At 42.6% G+C, this 19,110-nt stretch overlaps 1 protein-coding gene across 1 annotated transcript in view; it reads left to right on the top strand.

The window, feature by feature from the left end:
• Positions 1-19,110, top strand: part of STYXL1 (serine/threonine/tyrosine interacting like 1) — a 67,268-nt gene that overhangs the window by 2,304 nt on the left and 45,854 nt on the right. Inside the window, exon 2 of the mRNA XM_008058038.2 lies at positions 8,843-8,946. Within this exon, the coding sequence (XP_008056229.1) occupies positions 8,844-8,946 (103 nt within the window). The 5' untranslated portion in view covers position 8,843. The remainder of the gene's footprint in view (positions 1-8,842; positions 8,947-19,110) is intronic.

Below are 19,110 nucleotides of genomic sequence, written 5' to 3'. Positions count from 1 at the left end.
ATGGGAGGAGAGCTGGCTGGAGAAAAAAGACAGAGCTCCATTTTAGATGGGCTCAATTGGAAAGGATGGTGAGTTGTCCATATAGAAATATTAGTGGTCATATGGACAGATGGAGAGTTACTCCCAAGAGGAAACGTGGGATTGGAACTCAGGTGAGAGGCCAGGGTTGACATCCTTATGCAGGAGAAAGTTGAGGCCATGAGCAATAAGCTGGAATCACAGATGCTTAGCTCATTCCCACATCTGGGGCTCAATCCCCTTCGCATCCCTGCAGAGACAGCATCTCCATGGAGGAGGAACTCACTACCTCCTGAGTCTTCTACTCAGGCCCTCCCGAACAACTTGACTGTTAGAAAAGCCCCCCAGTCAACTCTTATCTGCCTCCGTCTAAATCCAAAGATAATAACAGTCTTAACAGCTGCTGTATCAAGCACTGACTGTGTGACAAGCACTGACTGTGCTTGGTGCTTTGCAAGTATAACTTACATTGAACAAGCAGAGTTCAATCATAAAACAGCTTTCTGTCTCATTCTCACTCTTTCTTTAATCTTTACGTGCCCTTGGATTCCATCTAGTAGTTACCAGGACAGACTGACTAATCACCAAAATGTTCATTGTACATTAATAATCACAATTCTGAACTTCATTCAAAGTTAAAGTTTCTTCTCTTCCCCTCTCAAGCTTTCTATGTGTTTCCACATTTGGGAAGGAGAGTGGTTGAGTTCTGTGTGTTCTTATCTTGCTTCCACACTCCTCTATACCACCCTACTCCACCCTAGGTAGAGTAAAAGAGTAGAAATGAGGCAAGAAGGGTCCCTTTGTCATCTGAGCTAGATGGGAGTTTGTAGGGACTTTTTCTCCTATGCAATGCTTTTGTGGGTCTTTCTTGCTGGCAAATTCCCTTGGCCAGGTGGTTATGTTTTAGCCTTGCTGCCTTCGGTTTCTAGGATCCCTCCCCATCTGCCCTTGGCCCTCTTGGGCAAAGTACATTAAGATGGCTTCTAGTTGGCATCCTCTCCTGCCTGGCCCAGTTCTGGTCTACAGGAAACTCAGGCATCCCTACCAAATTCTGAGGGTGCTGGCCGTTTCAAAGGCAGCTCCCTCTCCTGGCTTTGTAAACAGCTAGCCAGCATCACACTTTTCTATCCCAGGCCTCTGCCTGCAAAGCTTCAGGGGCCACAGGCCTAGCTATTTTAGGGTGGGTTTTTTTTGTTTTTGTTTTTGTTTCATGAATTGATCCAAGAAAGCTGAGACTTGTGAATGTTTGAAATCAGGGAGAAAAATGCTAATAGAGGGGAGGGCTTTGAGGTACTGAAAACAGAGAGGGAGAGGGAGAGAAATGGATTAAGAAGAGGATGAGATCAAAGGATACTTATCCCTCTGACTGAGAGAAAGCACAGAGGGCAACCAGGGAGCAGTTGGTGGGGGAGGGTAGTTCATACCCCGTGGCCTTAACTTTCATAGGCAAGAGCTATAAAATGACAGGCGTTGCTTCCAAGGAGGATTGACAAAATTTAAACAACATTCATAATCACTGTGAAAATGCTGGGCAAATGCAGAAAAGCATTAGCTAGCTCTGTGAGGGCCAAGCTGAAGTTCTGCAGTCTGTATTTGCTGTTTGTCCAAGTCCATGTGGTTTCCTGCAGCTCAGACCCCATACCAAAGTCATGGATATACATACACAGACTCCCTTTGTCACACACACCCCTGCATATTCGCATCCTGGAACAAATAAACACATGGAGCTACACAGGGAATTCATTTTTTTAATTGATGTGCAGCTTACATACGGTAAAGTATATAAGTCTTAAGTGTTCAGTTTGGTTTTGACGTTCTTCCACCCATGTAACCACCATCCAAAACAAACTACAAAACCATGTCATTATTCCGGAAGGTTCCCTCACCCACCTTTCCATCAGTCCCCCAAGACAGCTATTTCTATTACCATACATATATTTTAACTGTTCATCATAGTCTATGAAAACACACAAATACATTGATACCCTGTCTTAGTCCGTTTTCTGTTGCTATAACAATATTCTCCAGTATCAATCACTGGGTGATTGATAAAAGAGGTTGATTTAACTCACAGCTCTAGAGGCTTGGAAGTTTGATATTGGCATATCTAGTCAGCTTCTGATGAAGGTCTTGTGTTGCATCTTGACATGGCAGAGAAGGGGAATTATGTGGGCGAAAGGGCAAAACACAAGAGGTGACCTCGCTTTATAGTGACCTCGCTATGATGAACAGCCTGCTCTCTAGAGAACTAACTAATCCCATCCCTAGCCACCTTAACTACCTAATCACCTCTTAAAGGCACCACTTCCCAACATTGCCACATTGGGGACCAAACCTCAGCATGAGTTTTGCTGGAGGAGAACCATATCCAAAATCCAAACCATAACACACCCTTCTCTCCCCAGCTGCACAACACCCATGTGTACTGAACACTGTCCCTTGCAGTGGGCTTAGATCACAGGTACCAAAGATTTTGGTTTTGGGTGCACATATGTTAAACTACCTTCTCTCAACCCTAAAACCAGATCAAGTGAAGTATTTTAAATCTTCCAGATCACTGGAGATAAAGAGTTAGAAAGGTGGTTATCAATCCACTTTACTTGGGAGTTTTATTTATTTTTCTCTAGGTTCTCTAGGAGATTGGAAATTGGGGATGCATATTTTAAAAATAACTGTATTATGCCGGGCTCGGTGGCTTAGCCTGTAATCCCGTGCCTTTGGGAGGCTGAGGTGAGTGAATTGCCTGAACCTGCGGGTTTGAGACCCGCCTGGGCAGCAAGACCTCATCTCTACAATAAATCAAAAAATCAGCCGGGCGTGGTAGCGCATGCCTGTAGTTCCGGCTACTCGGAAGGCTGAGGTGGAATGATCGCCGGAGCCCAGCAGGTCGCGTGGCCAGGAGCGGCCACTGCACTCCAGTCTGGGTGACAGAGTGAGACTCCAACTCAAAAAAAAAATAAAAATAAAAAAATAAAAATAACTGCATTTAGATAAATAGCTGTTTTACTTGTGACTCATACCTGCTGAAAGTTGAAGGATTTGGGTCTCCAAGACATTCCAAAAGAGCAGCCAGGAGGTGGTGGGCTGGCCACAGCAGAGGCTGCAAGAAGCTGCCAGCAAGGTTTTCCCAAGAGCTGAGAGTCGCTAATGATGGCAGATCACAGTCTGGAGTGGAGCCTTCAGCCATGCAGAGCAGCCAGACGGCCAGGGAAGTGAGAGCAAAGTGCAGTCCAGAGCCTAGTCAAGGCCACAAACCCCTATCAGAGGATTGGAAGCTGGGGCCTAAGCCTAGTCAGGGAGCAGAGGAGACACAAGCCCTGGAGGCGGAGGAGTTGAGTGAGACATGGTGGTTATGGTCTTTGGGAGACCAGGTTGCAGTTTGCAGCCATTACCTCTGACAGCTGAGCTGCTGCATGGGCAGGCCTGTCACCTTCACCAGGCCTTCACCATTCCCATTGCCTCCAAAATACAGAGATGAGTTAAGAGGTTATGATGGCCCAGTCCTTATCTTCCCCTTCCTCCTCATCCATGCCAGTGGGACCTGGAGTCCCTCTCAGCTGAGAGAGAGATTTCAGGAGCACTTCTGCAGGCCGTGCGGTGCTGGGGGTGCTGTGGCCTGGCGCCGTGTGATCCAGCTTTGTCAAGTTCAGGCCACAAAGACAGTGTCAAGCTGGGATTATGGAAAGACTACCAGATCTCTTAGGATCCTGACCCTTGAAGCAGCAGGCTCTTCTCCAGTTCCTGCTCTGAACTTTAACCTGAGCTTCTCTGATTGGCACTTTCTGTCTACTGGATTTGCAGCTGTCCAAGGATCCTAGATGAAGTTGAAGAGGGGGGGGGGGGCAGGGAGATGTGGGGGAGAGAGAGACAGACAAAGGATTGGCATAAAGGAACTTTTATTTCCTAATCTCCTGCTGTGTGTTAGGTCCTCTGCTGTGCAGTTTATATCAGTTACCTCAAGGAATGTTCTTACAGCCTTTCCAGTGTGCATTACTGCCTCAGCTTACAGGTGAGGGCCTTGGTCATCCTGCCATAGCCTGAGTTTCCCATCAAGAACCAGGACACTGGCGGGGTTGGCTGTGAACGCCGACCCTTATCTGTGCCATCCTCTGCTGGTCCCTGTTCAGCCTGAGCCAGGAGCCCAAGTGAAGTTCATGGTCTGGCTTCTCCAGGAGCATCACGTGATGCCTCTTCTCCACCAGAAGCAAATGCCCTGCAAGTGTGTCCGCCTGGACTGTCTGTGGGTCTGGGGTGGCTTAGCAGCCAAGTACTGGGCCAAGTTTTCAGTGTCCTGGAATTCCTGTGAGAAGTCTGGGGTCAGGCCCAGCCTCTGACAGCTTTGCTGTCAGGCAGAATGGAAGGCCCTTTGTGTTGTGCAGTCATAGGGAGGGAGGAAGAAGATCTGGCTGGCTCCCCATCTGGTCTCAGGCTCTGGTAACCCATAAAGAGACATCCCTTCCCAATTGGCTGTTTTCCCCAGATAGAGACATGCATTCTCACTGGAGGGGAGCTTGCCAGCCCAGCTTCTGGATTGCTCTGGGAAGGTTAGGAGAGAGAGCCATCCATGAACCCCTGGATTTAAGGTCAGTCAGACCATGTCATCACAGGGAAGGTGATGGACATTCCTGCTCGTGGGTGTCCAGGCCTGTGCTGGCACACTGCTTTCCTGACAGAGTAAGTAGCTTTGCTTGCCACTCAGAGAGCTGTATGGATTTCCCAGAGGGATCAGTTCATAGGAAGATCCATCTCTCACCCCCATCAAGCTGAATCTCCAAAAAGTGCTCCCTGTGACCACCCTGCCTGGCCATCCTCCCCTGCAAGAGCTGTCACACTAAATGCCCTGAGATTCTCTTAAGAAGAGGTGTGCTGTGCGAAAGTATCCCACATAAAGGAAGATGTCTTAAACTTGCCATTTGACTCCACAGTTTTGAACAGATCACCAGGAAAATAAAACTTAGTAGATATAATCAATACAAATGAAACAGCAGCAAAAACTATATTTGGAAGCTTGATATGATTAAAATCTGATAAAGGAATCAAAAAATTCACATGGAAAAGATTTGCTCTTGGGAAAAATAAGTTTGGTTAATTAAAATTGAAAGTGAAAAAAGATTAGAATGGTTAATTATAAAAGAAAAAATCAACTAAGGAATTGCATTGACTTAATAGGATTCACTAAGGAAAATACTTTTAGCAAAAACTCATCTGTATTAGCTTAATGTTTTTATATAATTGTACAATATCAGAATATTTTAGGGCTCAAATGGTGGGGTCAAGGACATCTAACTCTTTAAGATTCAGAGTTGCACTGAATGGGATGGTTATGAGTGCTCAGCCCTCGTCTAACCCAGGCTTGCGATGCCCCGGTCTCAGCTCAAGGGGTGCATCTTCTCTCAGAATCTTGATGTTAGGTTTGGGAACTGCTCCCATCCCTGCAGCACTTTGCCAGCCGGTGTGGGGCAGTTCTTGATTAATCAGATGGTGTCCCCTCCCCCCACCTCTGAGAAGGCAAGTGATCAGGAGAAAGAGATCCCTGACATTACTAGGTTTTAATGTGGATTCTCAGAGATAATTCTTTGGCTAGTGAACGAGGAGACAGAGTTTGCAATGGGGAAAGTAGATGGGAGCTGAGGGTGGGCTCTGAGCCATAGACCAGATAGGTAAGTAGCTAGCTTATAGCTTGGCTTAGCAAGGTTGTAGGACTAAGCCCAAAGCCCACCTCTGTCCTCTGTACTAACCACCCCCAAGATGGCCTGGCTTTCAGAGGTAGAGGACCTGAGACCTGACTGGAGGGTGGGAGTGAGGCGGTCCCTAGGAATGTACAGGTGGAGAAAGTATGGAGGTAGGTCAAGATGGCCCCATTGGTGAAGACCGTTAGGATAACTAAAAATAATGTATTTGTTCCACATGTGCTTATTGAGCATTACTTTGTAGCAGGTAAATCCTGGACATTGGGTGAGGATATAGCAGTGAACAGGCAAGGCCCCACCTTTATAAACCAGGTCTCCCCAGGGGAGGAGACTAAAAATAAATAAGCAAATGAATGAGCACTATAATTTCAGATGATGGCAAGTGTGGTGAAGACAGAGACACTTGGATGTTGAAAAGATGGCCCTGACTGCTTTGTGAAGATCAGACTGTAGGGAGAAAGCAGGAGGCAAGAAGTCTTGTTGGACTGTATTACCTCATCAGGAGGGAGATGATAGTATCTTGGATTAGGATGGTAGCCCTGGAGATGGAGAGAAGTGGATGGACTTGGAATACGTTTAGGAGGCAAAGCTCAGAGATAGGATGTGAGGGGGCGAGGGAAAAAGGAATCAGGCAGTCGGGTTTGGGCAGCTGGGCGAATCATGGTTCTGGTTTTGAAACTGAGAAGGCTAAAAGATGAATAGGTGTTGGAGGTGTGGATTAAAGTGCTATTCTGGCCACTCTGTATTTGAGATTCCCATGACAGTAGAGTCTGGAGTTCAGCTGGGAGGTCACGAGAGGGGATAAAATGTAGGAGTCATTGGTTTTGGGTGGTAGTCAGGAAACTGGATAAATCACTGAGACTCTGTCTCTCAGAGTTGCGGTTGTCAAGTAGGGGCGGATTTGCCCCCTTCTTCCAAGGGACCCTGGGCAGTGACGAGACATTTTTCGTTGTCATAGCGAAGGGGGGTGGTTTACTACTGGCACCCACTGAGTGGAGGCCAAGAATGCTGCTGTACCTCCTACAATGCGCAGGTCGCCCCCTACAACAAGGACTTCTCTGGCCCCCAATGTCAATGGCGCCAGGGTTGAGATACTGCGCTAGAGTGAGAGTGTAGATAGAGAAGAAAAAAGACAACTAAGTCTGGGGCATCTTTATATGAAGCGCTGGGACCTCTAGTGAAGAGGGCTGGAGAGGAACGGTCTGAGAGGAAGAAGGGAAGCTTGAAGAGTGTAGTGTCCTGGGAGAAGATCATTTGGGGAAGAAAACTTGCTTGACTATGTTACATGCTGCCAAGAGGCTGAATCATTTGAACCCAGGGAGAAGTAACCAATGGCTTAGGCAAGAAGGATATTGCTGATGACTTTGATGAGAACAGTTGTGGTGGTTGGGTGGGGTCAGAAGCTCCAGGGGAGAAGGTTGTGGCAATAGTCAACGCTAACTGAGCATTTTCTCCCTGCTCAGAATACCTTCCAAGAATAACTTCATGAACCCACACATAGTAGGCTGGTACTGTTATCCTCATCTTACAGAAGTGGCGATACTCTTGTTTTTATTTATTTATTTATTTATTTATTTTATTTATTTATTTTTTGAGATGGAGTCTCAGTCTGTCGCCCAGACTAGAGTGCAGTGGCTGCTCCCGGCCACCGCAGCCTTGACCTGCTGGGCTCCAGCGATCCTTCCGCCTCAGCCTTTCACGTAGCTGGAACTACAGGCGCGCGCTACCACGCCCGGCTAGTTTCTTTTGATTTATTGTAGAGATGAGGTCTCACCAAGTTGCCCAGGTGGGTCTCGAACCCGTGGGCTCAGGCAGTCTACTCACCTCAGCCTCCCAAAGGCACGGGATTACAGGCTGAGCCATCAAGCCCGGCTGTGGCAATACTCTTGTTACCCCCATTTTACAGAGGGAGAGACTGAGGTACAGAGAGGCTAATTACTCCCCAAGGTAAGTGGCAGAGCCAGGTTTCAGACCTAAAAGAGTTTGTTTGACTCCAGAGTCAGCCTTGTTGTAGGCGAGGAAGTCGAGGCAGTGACTAAGTGTCACCCCCTTAAGAAGTTTGGCTGGAAAGGAGAACAGAGGTAGGTGCAAGAGGATGTTTGTGTGCTGACAGAGGGATTATGTGGAGGCTGAAATTGATGACGTTGGAAGGACTGCTGGGAACTAAAGTCTCTGAGGAGGTCAAGGTGTTGACCTTTCCCAGGAGGATGGTATAGTGATTCTGAAGTGGAGCCTAACTACTTGAGCAAGACGACCCCGGACTCAAGTTTCTCCCCAACCTGTCCCCCAGTGGCACTATAGTAGGCACTTCAGAGGTCCTACTCTGTTCTTTTTTTTTTTTAGCTCTTTGCTAAAAGGTAGCCTTCTTTCCAGAATGTGCTGCATAGGCCCTACCCGTCCAGAAACAGTTGTGCCCAGGAACCAGCATATGGAGAGCAGTCCTGGCTGTCAGGAGCCCGAGCTCAGCTCTGTGCACATCAGCAACTCTCCACCCGGCGGTGACTGCCGTAATCTTTAACACAGAGACAACCTCGGTTGGCCCCATCTTCACTGATCGCTCTCCAGCCTGCCTGGTGGCAGACACTGAGCAGAGCCACGCCAGGCTCCTTGGACCTCACTCCTGCTCCAAGGAGAGTGCTCCTGTCTTCTGCTTCAGCCTCGCTCCCTCCTCCTCTTGCTAGCCTCCTGTTAGCAGGTTAGCAGTCACATCCTCACACAGCCCTTGTCGGGCTCCCCCCAGCAGGTGAGGAACTCCTGTTAGCTGCTCCTATGATCGTGAATGCTTACTCTCTCTGCAACCTCAGGAAGGCAGGTTTTGCTTACCGTGGTTATTTCTAGTGCCTAGCATATAGTAGGCACTCAGTGATCGTTTACTAAATGAACAGATGAGCTGGTAGCTGTTTTACGGCCCACCTGCTATTTATGTGGCTCACATAGGTTGCATTCAATATGTCATTCTCCTCTGCACACATTTCTCCACACATTTTTAAAATCTTCCTGATTGCTTACATGATTACTTTCATCTTTGAAAGGCTGTTAGAAAGAGTTTAATTCGGTATCTTACTTTGTGGTCATTCATCTAAAATAGGGCGGGGTGTGTTCAGTTTGTGCTAATTATTGATTCTTCCCAGTAGGATGGCTGGTTTGGTTTTATGTGAACCAACAGAGCTTTACAACATCTTGAATCAGGTCACAAAACTATCCAGATTAACTGAACCCAACTATCTCTGTTTATTGGGTAAGTACCTTTTAAAAAATGTGCTGAGGACAGTGTCCTTCAGACACTATTTTTAATGAATTACAAACTTTTGGGGAGGAGGAAATGAATGACTTTAGAAAACTGTTAGTCTCATTAGCTCGAAATACTGCTATTGACTGTAATATACTCAAGGTATTGCTACTGATTATAATTGACTTGGAAGTCACCCCAGAATAAATCTATTAGGAAAGTTCCTAGGGGACTTGTGTTCTGAGTCCTCTTGCTGTTTTTAGTGAAATATTTTAAACATATAATAATACTAATAAACACGCATGTGCTCATAATAATACTAATCAACACCCATGTACTCACCACTCAGATTTAACAAAATAAAATGTCCCCGATGCAGATGCACCCCTATTTTGTACCCCATCCTGACTGCATTCTTTTCTTTCCCCAATATGGTTGCTTCTGTATCTTTATACTTTTCTACATATTCAGGTATCTCAAAATATGTGTGGTTTACACATTTAAACAAATAGCACCATTATGTACTATCATTATACAACTTGATTTTTGGTTTAAAAATATATTTTTGAGATTTCCTCATCCATGTCTATATATGAAGATCTAGTTAATTTATTTTAACTGTTAGTTGGAATGTGTCCATTCCCAATTGATTACAATGTGTTGCTCGCATTGTGTTGCTATTAGAGACAAAGCTGAAATGAATTACCTCGTACATTCTCTTTATTCATGTGTGCAAGAGTGGTCTCGAACTCCTGGGCTCAGGCAGTCCTTTCACCTCTGCCTCCCAAAGTGCCAGGATTACAGGTGTGAGCCACCGCACCAAACCAGTGTTTCTATTTTTAAGACTGAATAATATTCACCTATATATGTCTGTGTCACATGGTCTTTATCCGTTCATCTAGGACAGACATTTATGTTGTTTCCATATCTTGGCTCTTCTGGCTAATGCTGCAGTGAACATAGGAGTACAGGTATCTCTTTGAGATACTGATTCAGTTCCCTTTGGATACACGCTTAGAAGTGGTGGTTCTATTTTTAATTTTTTGAGAACTCTTCATACTGTGTTCCATTGGTCTATATGTCTCTGTTTTCCATAATGACTTCACAAGTATGCATTCCCACCAACCGTGTACAAGGGTTCCTTTTTCTCCACACCCCCATCAACACTTTTGTCTTTTTGATAATAACCATTCAGGTGTGAGTGGTGTTTCACTGTGGTTTTGGTTTGCATTTCCCTGATGATTTATGACGTTGAGCACTTTTCCATGTATCTGTGATCATATGTACCTCCTTTGAGAAATATCTATTCAGATCCTTAGCCCAAATAACCAAATCAGGTTATTTGTTTGTTTTTACTATCAAGTAGTTTGAATTCCTTATATATTTTGGATATGTAGAACCTTATCAGGTATGTGGTTTGTAAATATTTTCTCCCATTCACTGTTGTTGTCTTTTCACGGTTGTTTCCTTGGCTGTGCAGATGCTTTTCAGTTGGATGCACTTCTACCTGTTTATTTTTGCTTTTGTTGCCTGTACTTTTGGTGTCATATCCAAAACATAATTGCCCCTTTGTTTCCTTCTAGTAACTTCATGGTTCAGATTTTGTATTTAAGTCTTTAATCCATTGTGAGCTGATTTTTCCGACCTGTCGCACTCTTAGGAACAGAGAGGCCATTTTGGCCTACTCTGTGGTGCATTAGGGCAGCCTTCCTCTCTTTCCCTGAAAATACTCCAAGCACCTACTGGGTCTGTGTGATCAAACAGAGCTAAGAGAGTTTGAGTTGATTTTTGTATGTGGTGTTACTCATACATGTTTTCCAACACCATTTATTGAAGAGACTGTCCTTTCCCCATTGTGTGTTGTCAAAGATCAACTGGCTGTAAATGCATGGGTTTATTTCTGGGTTTTCTATTGTGTTCCATTAGTCAACATATCTGTTTTTGTGACAGTACCATACTTTTTTGATTACTGTAGCTTTATAGTATATTTTGAAATCAGGAAGTGTGATGCTTGCAGATTTGCTCTTCTTGTTCAAGCGATCGCTTTGGCTATTAAGGGTTTTTGTGGTTCTGTATGATTTTTAGGATCGTTTCTTCTATTTTTATAAAGAATGCCATTGGGATTTCGGTAGGGATTGCACTGAATCTGTAGGTTACTTTGGGTAGTATGGACATTTTAATGATATTAAGTCTTCTGATTCATGAAGTTGGAATGTATTTCTATTTATCTGTACCTTTAGTTTTCTTAGTCAATGTATGTATTAGTCAGGGTTCTCCAGAGGGACAGAACCAAGATATATGTCTATATTTTTGGGGGGGTTTTTTGAGTTGGAATCTCTCTCTGTCGCCCAGGCTGGAGTGCAGTGGGACACTCATGGCCACCCCACTGTCAACCTGCTGGACTCTGATGATCCTTCCACCTCAGCCTTCCAAGTAGCTGGAACTACAGATGCATGCTACCATACCTGGCTAATTTTTTGATTTATTGTAGAGATGAGGTCTTACCATGTTGCCCAGACTGGTCTAGAACCCGTGAACTTGGGCAATCCCCTCACCTCAGCCTTCCAAATTGCTGGGATTACAGGCTTGAGCCACCATGCCTGCCCAAGATATATGTATATTTAAAAGAGAATTTATTAGGGCGGATTAACTCACGTGCTTATAAGACAAAATCCCGTGATGGACCATCTGCAAGCTGGGCAATGAGAAAAGCTGGTACCATGGTTCAGTCCAAGCCAGAAAGCCTCACAACCAACACTGCAGCCCTATCTGAGGCCGAAGGCATGATCGCTCCCTGGAAACTGCTGGTGCAAGCCGCAGAGTCCAAAGGCCAAAGAATCTGGAGTCTGATGTCTAAGAGCAGGAGGAAAAACAAAGCGTCCCACTAGGGAGTTGAAAGTGAGAGTGGGAGAAAACTCAGCAAGCTACTTATCCCTCTGCTTCCACCTGCTTTTTGTAGCCCTGCTGGCAGGTGATTGAATGGTGCCCGCCCACATTGAGGGCGGGTCTTCTTCTCCCAGTCCACCCTCTCACATGTCAGTCTCCTCTGGAAACACTCTCAGAGTCACACCCAGAAACAATGCTTCACCAGCCATCTGGGTATCCCTTAATGTATTCAAGTTGACACCTAATATTAACCACACAATGTATTTTAATTTTCAGTATATATGTCTTTCATCTCTAATTAAGTTTATTCCTAAGTATTTTATTAACTTTGATGCTATTTTAAGTGGCATTACAAATTTTTAAATCAGAAGTTCATTGTTTATATATAGAAATGCCACTGATTTTCTTATGTTGATATTTCTTTTTTTTTTTTTTTTTTGAGTTGGAGTCTCACTCTGCCCAGACGGGAGTGCAGTGGCACGCTCCCGACCACCACAGCCTCGACCTGCTGGGCTCTGGCATTCCTTCCGCCTCAGCCGTCCAAGTAGCTGGAACTACAGGCGTGCGCTACCACGCCCGGCTAATTTTTGATTTATTGTAGAGATGAGGTCTGCCAAATTGCCCAGGCAGGTCTCGAACCCGCGGGCATTGTTTCTGGGTGTGACTTTGAGAGTGTTTCCAGAGGAGACTGACATGTGAGAGGGTGGACTGGGAGAAGAAGACCCACCCTTAATCCACTCACCTCAGCCTCCAAAGCGCGGGATTACAGGCTGAGCCACCGAGTCCGGCTATGTTGATATTTTAATTGTGCAACTTTACTGAACTCATTTATTAGTTCTGACAGTATTTTTTGTTGTTGTTGTGTCCTTAGGGTTTTCTGTGATAATGTCATCTATAAATAGAGATAATTTTACTTCTTTTAAAATTTGGATGTGTTTTATTTCTTGTCTAATTGCTCTGGCTACAATTTCTAGTACTATATTGAATAGAAGTGGTAAGAATGGACGTCTTTACCTTGTACCAGATCTTAGAAGAAAAGGTTTCAGTTCTTCCCCTGAATTATGATGCTAGCTGTGGACTTTTCATATAGAGTCTTTATTATGTGGAGGCAAGTTCCTCCTATATCTATTTTGTTAGTGCTTATATCATGAATAGATGTTGAATTTGGCAAAATGCTTTTTCTGCATCTATTTCTTCTAGATTATTCATTTTGTTAGTGTATAATTATTCATAATAATCCCCTGTTATTCTTTTTTATTTTTGAGGCTTCTATCGTAATATCTCCTCTTTCACTTCTTTTTCTTCTTCCTTTTTATTTATTATTATTTCTTTTTGTAGAGACAGGATCTTGCTGTGTTACTCAGGCTGGTCTTAAACTCCTGGGCTCAAGTGATCCTCCAGCCTTGGCCTCCTAAAAGTGCTGGGATTATAGGTGTGAGCCACTTCATCTGACCTCATTTCTTTCTTTCATCTGCCTCAACCAAGGAAGATCCTCTTTCGTTTCTAATTCTATTTGAGCCCTCTTTTTTCTTAGTCTAGCTTAGTGTAGTTTGTCGGTTTTTATTTTTTAAAAAAACAGCTCTTAGTTTTGCTGATTTTTTGGTATAATTTTTCTGTTCTCTATTTAATCTGGTCATCTGTTCTCTGATCTTTATCATTTCCTTCCTTCTGCTGACATTGGACTTACTCTTTCTAGTTCTTTAGGCTGTTTATTTGAAGTATTTCTTCTCTCTTTTTTTTTTTTTTTTTTTGAGTTGGAGTCTCACTCTGTCGCCCAGACTGGAGTGCAGTGGCCGCTCCCGGCCACTGCAGCCTTGATCTGCTGGCTCCAGCGATCCTTCCACCTCAGCCTTCCAAGCAGCAGGAACTACAGGTGCGCGCTACCACGCCCGGCTGATTTTTGATTTTTATTGTAGAGATGAGGTCTTGCCAAGTTGCCCAGGCGGGTCTCGAACCCGCGGGCTCAGGCAATTCACTCACCTCAGCCTCCCAAGGCACGGGATTACAGGCTGAGCCACCGAGCCCGGCTCTTCTTTTTTAATGTAGACATTTATTGCTATAAAATTTCCTTTTAGTACTGCTTTTGCTGCATTGTGTAAGTTTTGGTACATTGTGTTTTTGTTTGTCTCTCTCTATTTATATACATTTTTTGAGTTGGAGTCTCACTCTGTCGCCCAGGCTGGAGTGCAGTGGCACGCTCACGGCCTCCGCAGCCTCGACCTGATGGGCTCAGGTGATCCTTCCAACTCAGCCTTCCAAGTAGCTGGAACTACAGGCATGCACCATCACCCCTGGCTAATTTTTCTAGATTTATTGTAGAGATGAGGTTTACCCAAATTGCCTAGGCTGGTCTCAAACTCATGGGCTCAGGCAGTCTTCTCACTTCAGCCTCTCAAAGAGTTGGGATTGTAGGCGTGAGCCACCTTGTCTGGCCATGGTTTGTCTCAGTATTTTAAAAATTCCCATTTGATCTTTTTGACTCATGAGTTGTTCAAGAGTGTGTTGATTTTCTCTTTGGTTTATTTTAAGTTTTTTTTTTTTGTGATGAATTTATTATATAGCTATTTTTAAATTTAGTGTGATCAGTATTTTTCTTTAGGGTTTATAATTTCCTGCGAGGGCCTTGTTTTAAAATTACTTACAAACCCTAATGCTATAAAGACACTCCTCCTCTGTTTTCTTTTGAAGATTTTGCTTTTCCAATTTAAGACATTAATTCATCTGGGATTTACTTTTAGGTATGGTTTTAGATAGGACTCTTGTTTTATTTCAATCCATATACACATCCAATTGTCTTAATGCTATTTATTTAAGTTATATTTTCTTTTTTTCCAAATGTTTAAAAAGCAGAACCATAATTATATTTTCTAATTTCTGGTATATAGAAGCACTATGTATTTTTTTAAAAAAACTTTATTTGACCATGACTATGCTTATAGAGATACACTCATACTGGTTAATAGGATATAATTTAACTTATTCTACACAATGTGGACCAAAAACTTGGTACATTAAGATTTTTAAAAAAGGATTTTCAAAAAAAAAAGAGGATTTTCAATCTAGTTAATTTTTAAATCTATTCTAAATGTATAAAAAAATCCTCCATCAAATGTTGCTAAAGCAGGTAGCAAAAACCTTGATAAATTTATCTTTGGTTTGCTTTAGAAAAATTATATGTATTGCATTATAAAAGTTTATGAAATTGGTGTAAAAACATTGTCATGTTTCAGTTCCAGCTAACAGTTCAGTCATGGATGAGTATTGGGGTGGAAGAAGTTTATGTACATGTGTGTATTTATTTATTTATTTTTAACTTTTATTTTAAAAATATGGGGTACAATTCAGGGTTAGGTATATAAATGTTCATTATGCAGGCACCCTTGTTGGTGAGGTGTGCCCCCCCAGCAGATTCCCACTATTGCCAACCCGCCCCCCAGGCAATTTCCCACTACTGGTGATCCTTTTCTTATAGTATTATGATAATTGTTCAAGGCCTACTTATGAGTGAGAACCTGTGATACTCAGTTCTTTGTTTCTGTGATAGATCACTCAGTATTGTAGACCCTAAGTCCATCCAAGTTACTGAGAAGTTCATAATTTTGTCCTTCTTTATGGCTACATAATGTTTCATCATGTATATTTACCACATTTTTAAAAATCTGGTCCTCTTTCAATGGGCAGTACGGTTGGTGCCATGTTTTTGCTATTGTGAACAAATGCTGCAATAAACATACGTGTGCAGGTATCTTTTTCACAGAGTGATTTGAGTTCCTCTGGGTATATTCTCAGTAGGGGGATTGCGGGTCATATGAAAGGTTGATTTTTAGGTCTCTTAGGAATCGCCAAACTGTTGTCCACAGAGGTTGTATTAGTTTACACTCCCACCAACAGTGTAGAAATGTTCCCTTTTCCCTGCATCCTCTCCAGCATCTGTTGTTTTTTTGAGTTATTGGTGATGGCCATCGTGCCTGGAGTTAGGTGGTATCTCAGTGTAGTTTTAATTTACACTTCTTTGATGACTAGTGAGGCTGAGCACTTTTTCATGTATCTGTTGGCTGCTCGTATGTCTTCTTTTGAGAAATGCCTATTCATATCTTTTGCCCACTGGGGCTGTTGTTTTTTTCTTTTCGGCATATTTGAGTTTCTTGTAGATCCTAGATATTACGCCTTTGTCAGCTGGCAAATAGTTTTTCCCAGGCTGTGGGCTGTCTCCCTTTTCTCTTGATGGCTTCTTTGGCTTTGCAGAAGCTTAGCAGTTTGATGAGATCCCACTTGTCTATCTTATCTCTTATGGCATGGGCACTTGGGATTTTGATCAGGCATTGGTTGCCAGTTCCAATTGCCATAGGGTGTCTTCTGCATTTTCTAAGGTTCTTATAGTTTGAAGTTTTACGTTTAGGTCTTTGATCCATTTAGAGTTGCTTTTTGTGTATGGGGATAGGGAGGGATCCTGTTTCAATCTTCTGCATGTGGTCAGCCAGTTTTCCCAGCACCATTTACTGAATAGGTTCTCCTCTTCCCAGTGGTTGTTGTTGCAGGCTTTGTCAAAGATGAGTTGGTTGAGAAATTGAAGTTTTGCTTCTGGAATCTCTGTCCTTTTCCTTTGGTCTGTATGCCCTTTCTTGTACCAGTACCAGGCTGTTTTGATTATTGTTGCTTTATAATAAAGTTTAAGGTCTAAACTTTATTATAAAGTGTGATAGCTCCTGCCTTTTTAAAAATTTTTTTTTGCTGAGGATTGTTTTGGCTATTTGTGGTTGTTTATGTTTCCATCTGAATTCCTGTATTGTGGTTTCCAGGTCTGAGAAGAATGCTGCTGGTAATTTAATGGGTATTGTGTTAAATCTGTGGATTGCCTTGGGTAGGATGGACATTTTAACAATGTTGATTCTTCCAATCCATGAGCATGGAATATTTTTCCATTTGTTTGTGTCATCTTTGATTTCTTCGAGCGGTGTTTTGTAGTTTTCATTGTGAAGGTTTTTCATGTCTCTGGTTAGGAAGATGCCAAGGTATTTCACTTTTTGTGTGGTTATTGTGAACAGGATTGTACTTTTTATTTGGGTTTCTGTTTGTTTATTGTTGGTGTCTAGAAATGTGAATGTCTTTTATACATTTATTTTATACCCTGAGACTTTGCCAAAGTCCTTTATCAGTGCAAGGAGTTTTTTGACAGATTCTCTTGGGTTTTCGAGGTATAGAATCATGCCATCTGCAAAGAGGGATATTCATTTATTTCTTTGTTTGTTTAGAGTTGGGGTCTCACTCTGTCGCCCAGGCTGGAGTGCAACGGCATGATCATGGCTCACCGCAGCCTTGTCCTCCTGGGCTCAGGAGATTCTTCTGCCTTAGGCTTCTGAGTAGCTGGGACTACAGGCATGTGCCATCACACCAGGCTAATTTTTTTATTTCTTTTGTAGAGACGAAGTCTTGCTATGTTGCCCAGGATGCTCTCAAAACCCTAGGTTCAGGCAATTCTCCTGCCTTGGCCTCCCAAAGTGCTGGGATTGCCAGCGTGAACCATCATGCCCAGCTATCTGATTTAGTTACTGTTGCACGCAGACTGTAAATCTGTACAAATTAACGTTCAGATAGCTTCTTGAATCTGAATTCACACTATCAAATTAGTTCATTTGCAGAGGTCAACAAGAAAACTTGGCACACTAGCTGTTAAGTGTTTCTGATTTATGCAAAAAAGAAGAAAATTGAGTTTATTCTCAAGCTTTTAGTTCAGAACTGATGTTATTCTATAGGCAAGATATTCCTTTTATACTCAGCATTAATGGGGTAATATGACAAGGGTATTATTAATATAATAATAAGGTCTGCTTGGGTTTAAATTTATATCAGCACTCGTATGGTATGCAGAATAGTCCCTAAAGTTAAAGATCACATGACTTTAGAGGTGATTCTAAAAAATAAAATGGCCCTTCTTGTAAAGTCTATAGCAAAACATCCAGTCATAGTTATAATAAACCTTATTTTTAAAATGCAGCACCTTGTGAATTATAATTCAATTTTTAAAAAAGTAGCCCTAAAGGGAAGAAGCAACTCTCAAAAAAAGGAAAAAATATAGCTTAAATTGTCTCAAAAACTGAGTTATATTTTTTCTTCTCTTTTGAAAGCTACTTGTTCCTTTAAGACCAATGCTTTTTATACTAAAATGGTATTTAATGCTAAAAATAAAAATATGAAGATGACAGTAAAACCTTTTATTATTAAATTCTTCTGTAAAAATATTATTTTTACAGAAATAAAAGTTGAAAATTGAGTGGGACTTGAGACCTTTTTTCCAGAAAACGAGGACTTGATTGTCAGGCCTGTTTCAGGTTCTGCACCTTAGTGCTATGTATCTGTCCTTGTTAAAAATTGTATCAATGAAAAACGTATTAGTAATATGAACTTCTGGTTCATTTTAGAGTTCTTCCATTTGAAAAATGTGATATTTGCATGAAACTGTTGGAATCTTTTTTAATTTTTCAGTTTCCCTACCACTGGATGAAATTCCCTTTGATTAAAAACAAAACAAAAAAATGAACACTTTGGGGGTACATTGATGCTTAGTAACTATAATAAACTTGAAATACTGAAGCATGACTTGTGTTGGACAAGACAGGCTGGGTCAAGCATTTGAAAATGCTATTGAGGTACTGAGGCAACATTGAACTTAGATCTTGGGTACTCCCCAGGTTACAAAAATCACCTCTCATCAACCATTGTCCTCATTTCAGAGGAAATTCCACTCACCATGGAGTGTTGCCTGCAGAGGAACCTGTCTATAATTGGAGAACTGTAAGAAACAGTGCTGTAGACTTCTTTTTTGAAGGAAATGTTCACCCATCTCTGAAGAACATAACTGAAAACCAGTTGGTGCAGCCTGCTGTTCTCCAGCAAAAGGGAGGAAAAGGCAGGAAGAAACTCCAGGTGTTTGAAGACCTTGTGAATTCTTGTGTCAGTTCAATTTGGGCTCTTGTATTCAGTGGGTAGATAAAACCAAAGGCGTCTTTCAGTTTATATATAAGACAAAACAAAACAAAAAACCCGTAAAAACTGGCAGAACTTTGGGAAAAAAGAAAAGGCAACTGGAAGATGATGACTTATCAGAAAATGACCAGGACACAGGAATTATGGAAGAGCTAGGGAACTCACCATCATTTGGAGGAAGCTAATATGCCAATGCAGTGAAGCCGTTCTCTAAAGACTCTCTTGTTTTTTGGGGGAAAGAGATATTTTACTCTGCGGGGGGCCAGCCCCTGCAGAGAGATTTAGAGGGTCCCTGGAAGGTGT

The sequence above is a fragment of the Carlito syrichta genome, unplaced genomic scaffold (assembly GCF_000164805.1).
Source record: "Carlito syrichta isolate Samal-C Ts95f unplaced genomic scaffold, Tarsius_syrichta-2.0.1 Scaffold89331, whole genome shotgun sequence".
Classification (NCBI taxonomy): domain Eukaryota; kingdom Metazoa; phylum Chordata; class Mammalia; order Primates; family Tarsiidae; genus Carlito; species Carlito syrichta.
The sequence above is the reverse complement of the archived record's forward strand: the minus strand, read 5'-3'. Positions and strand labels throughout refer to the sequence as shown.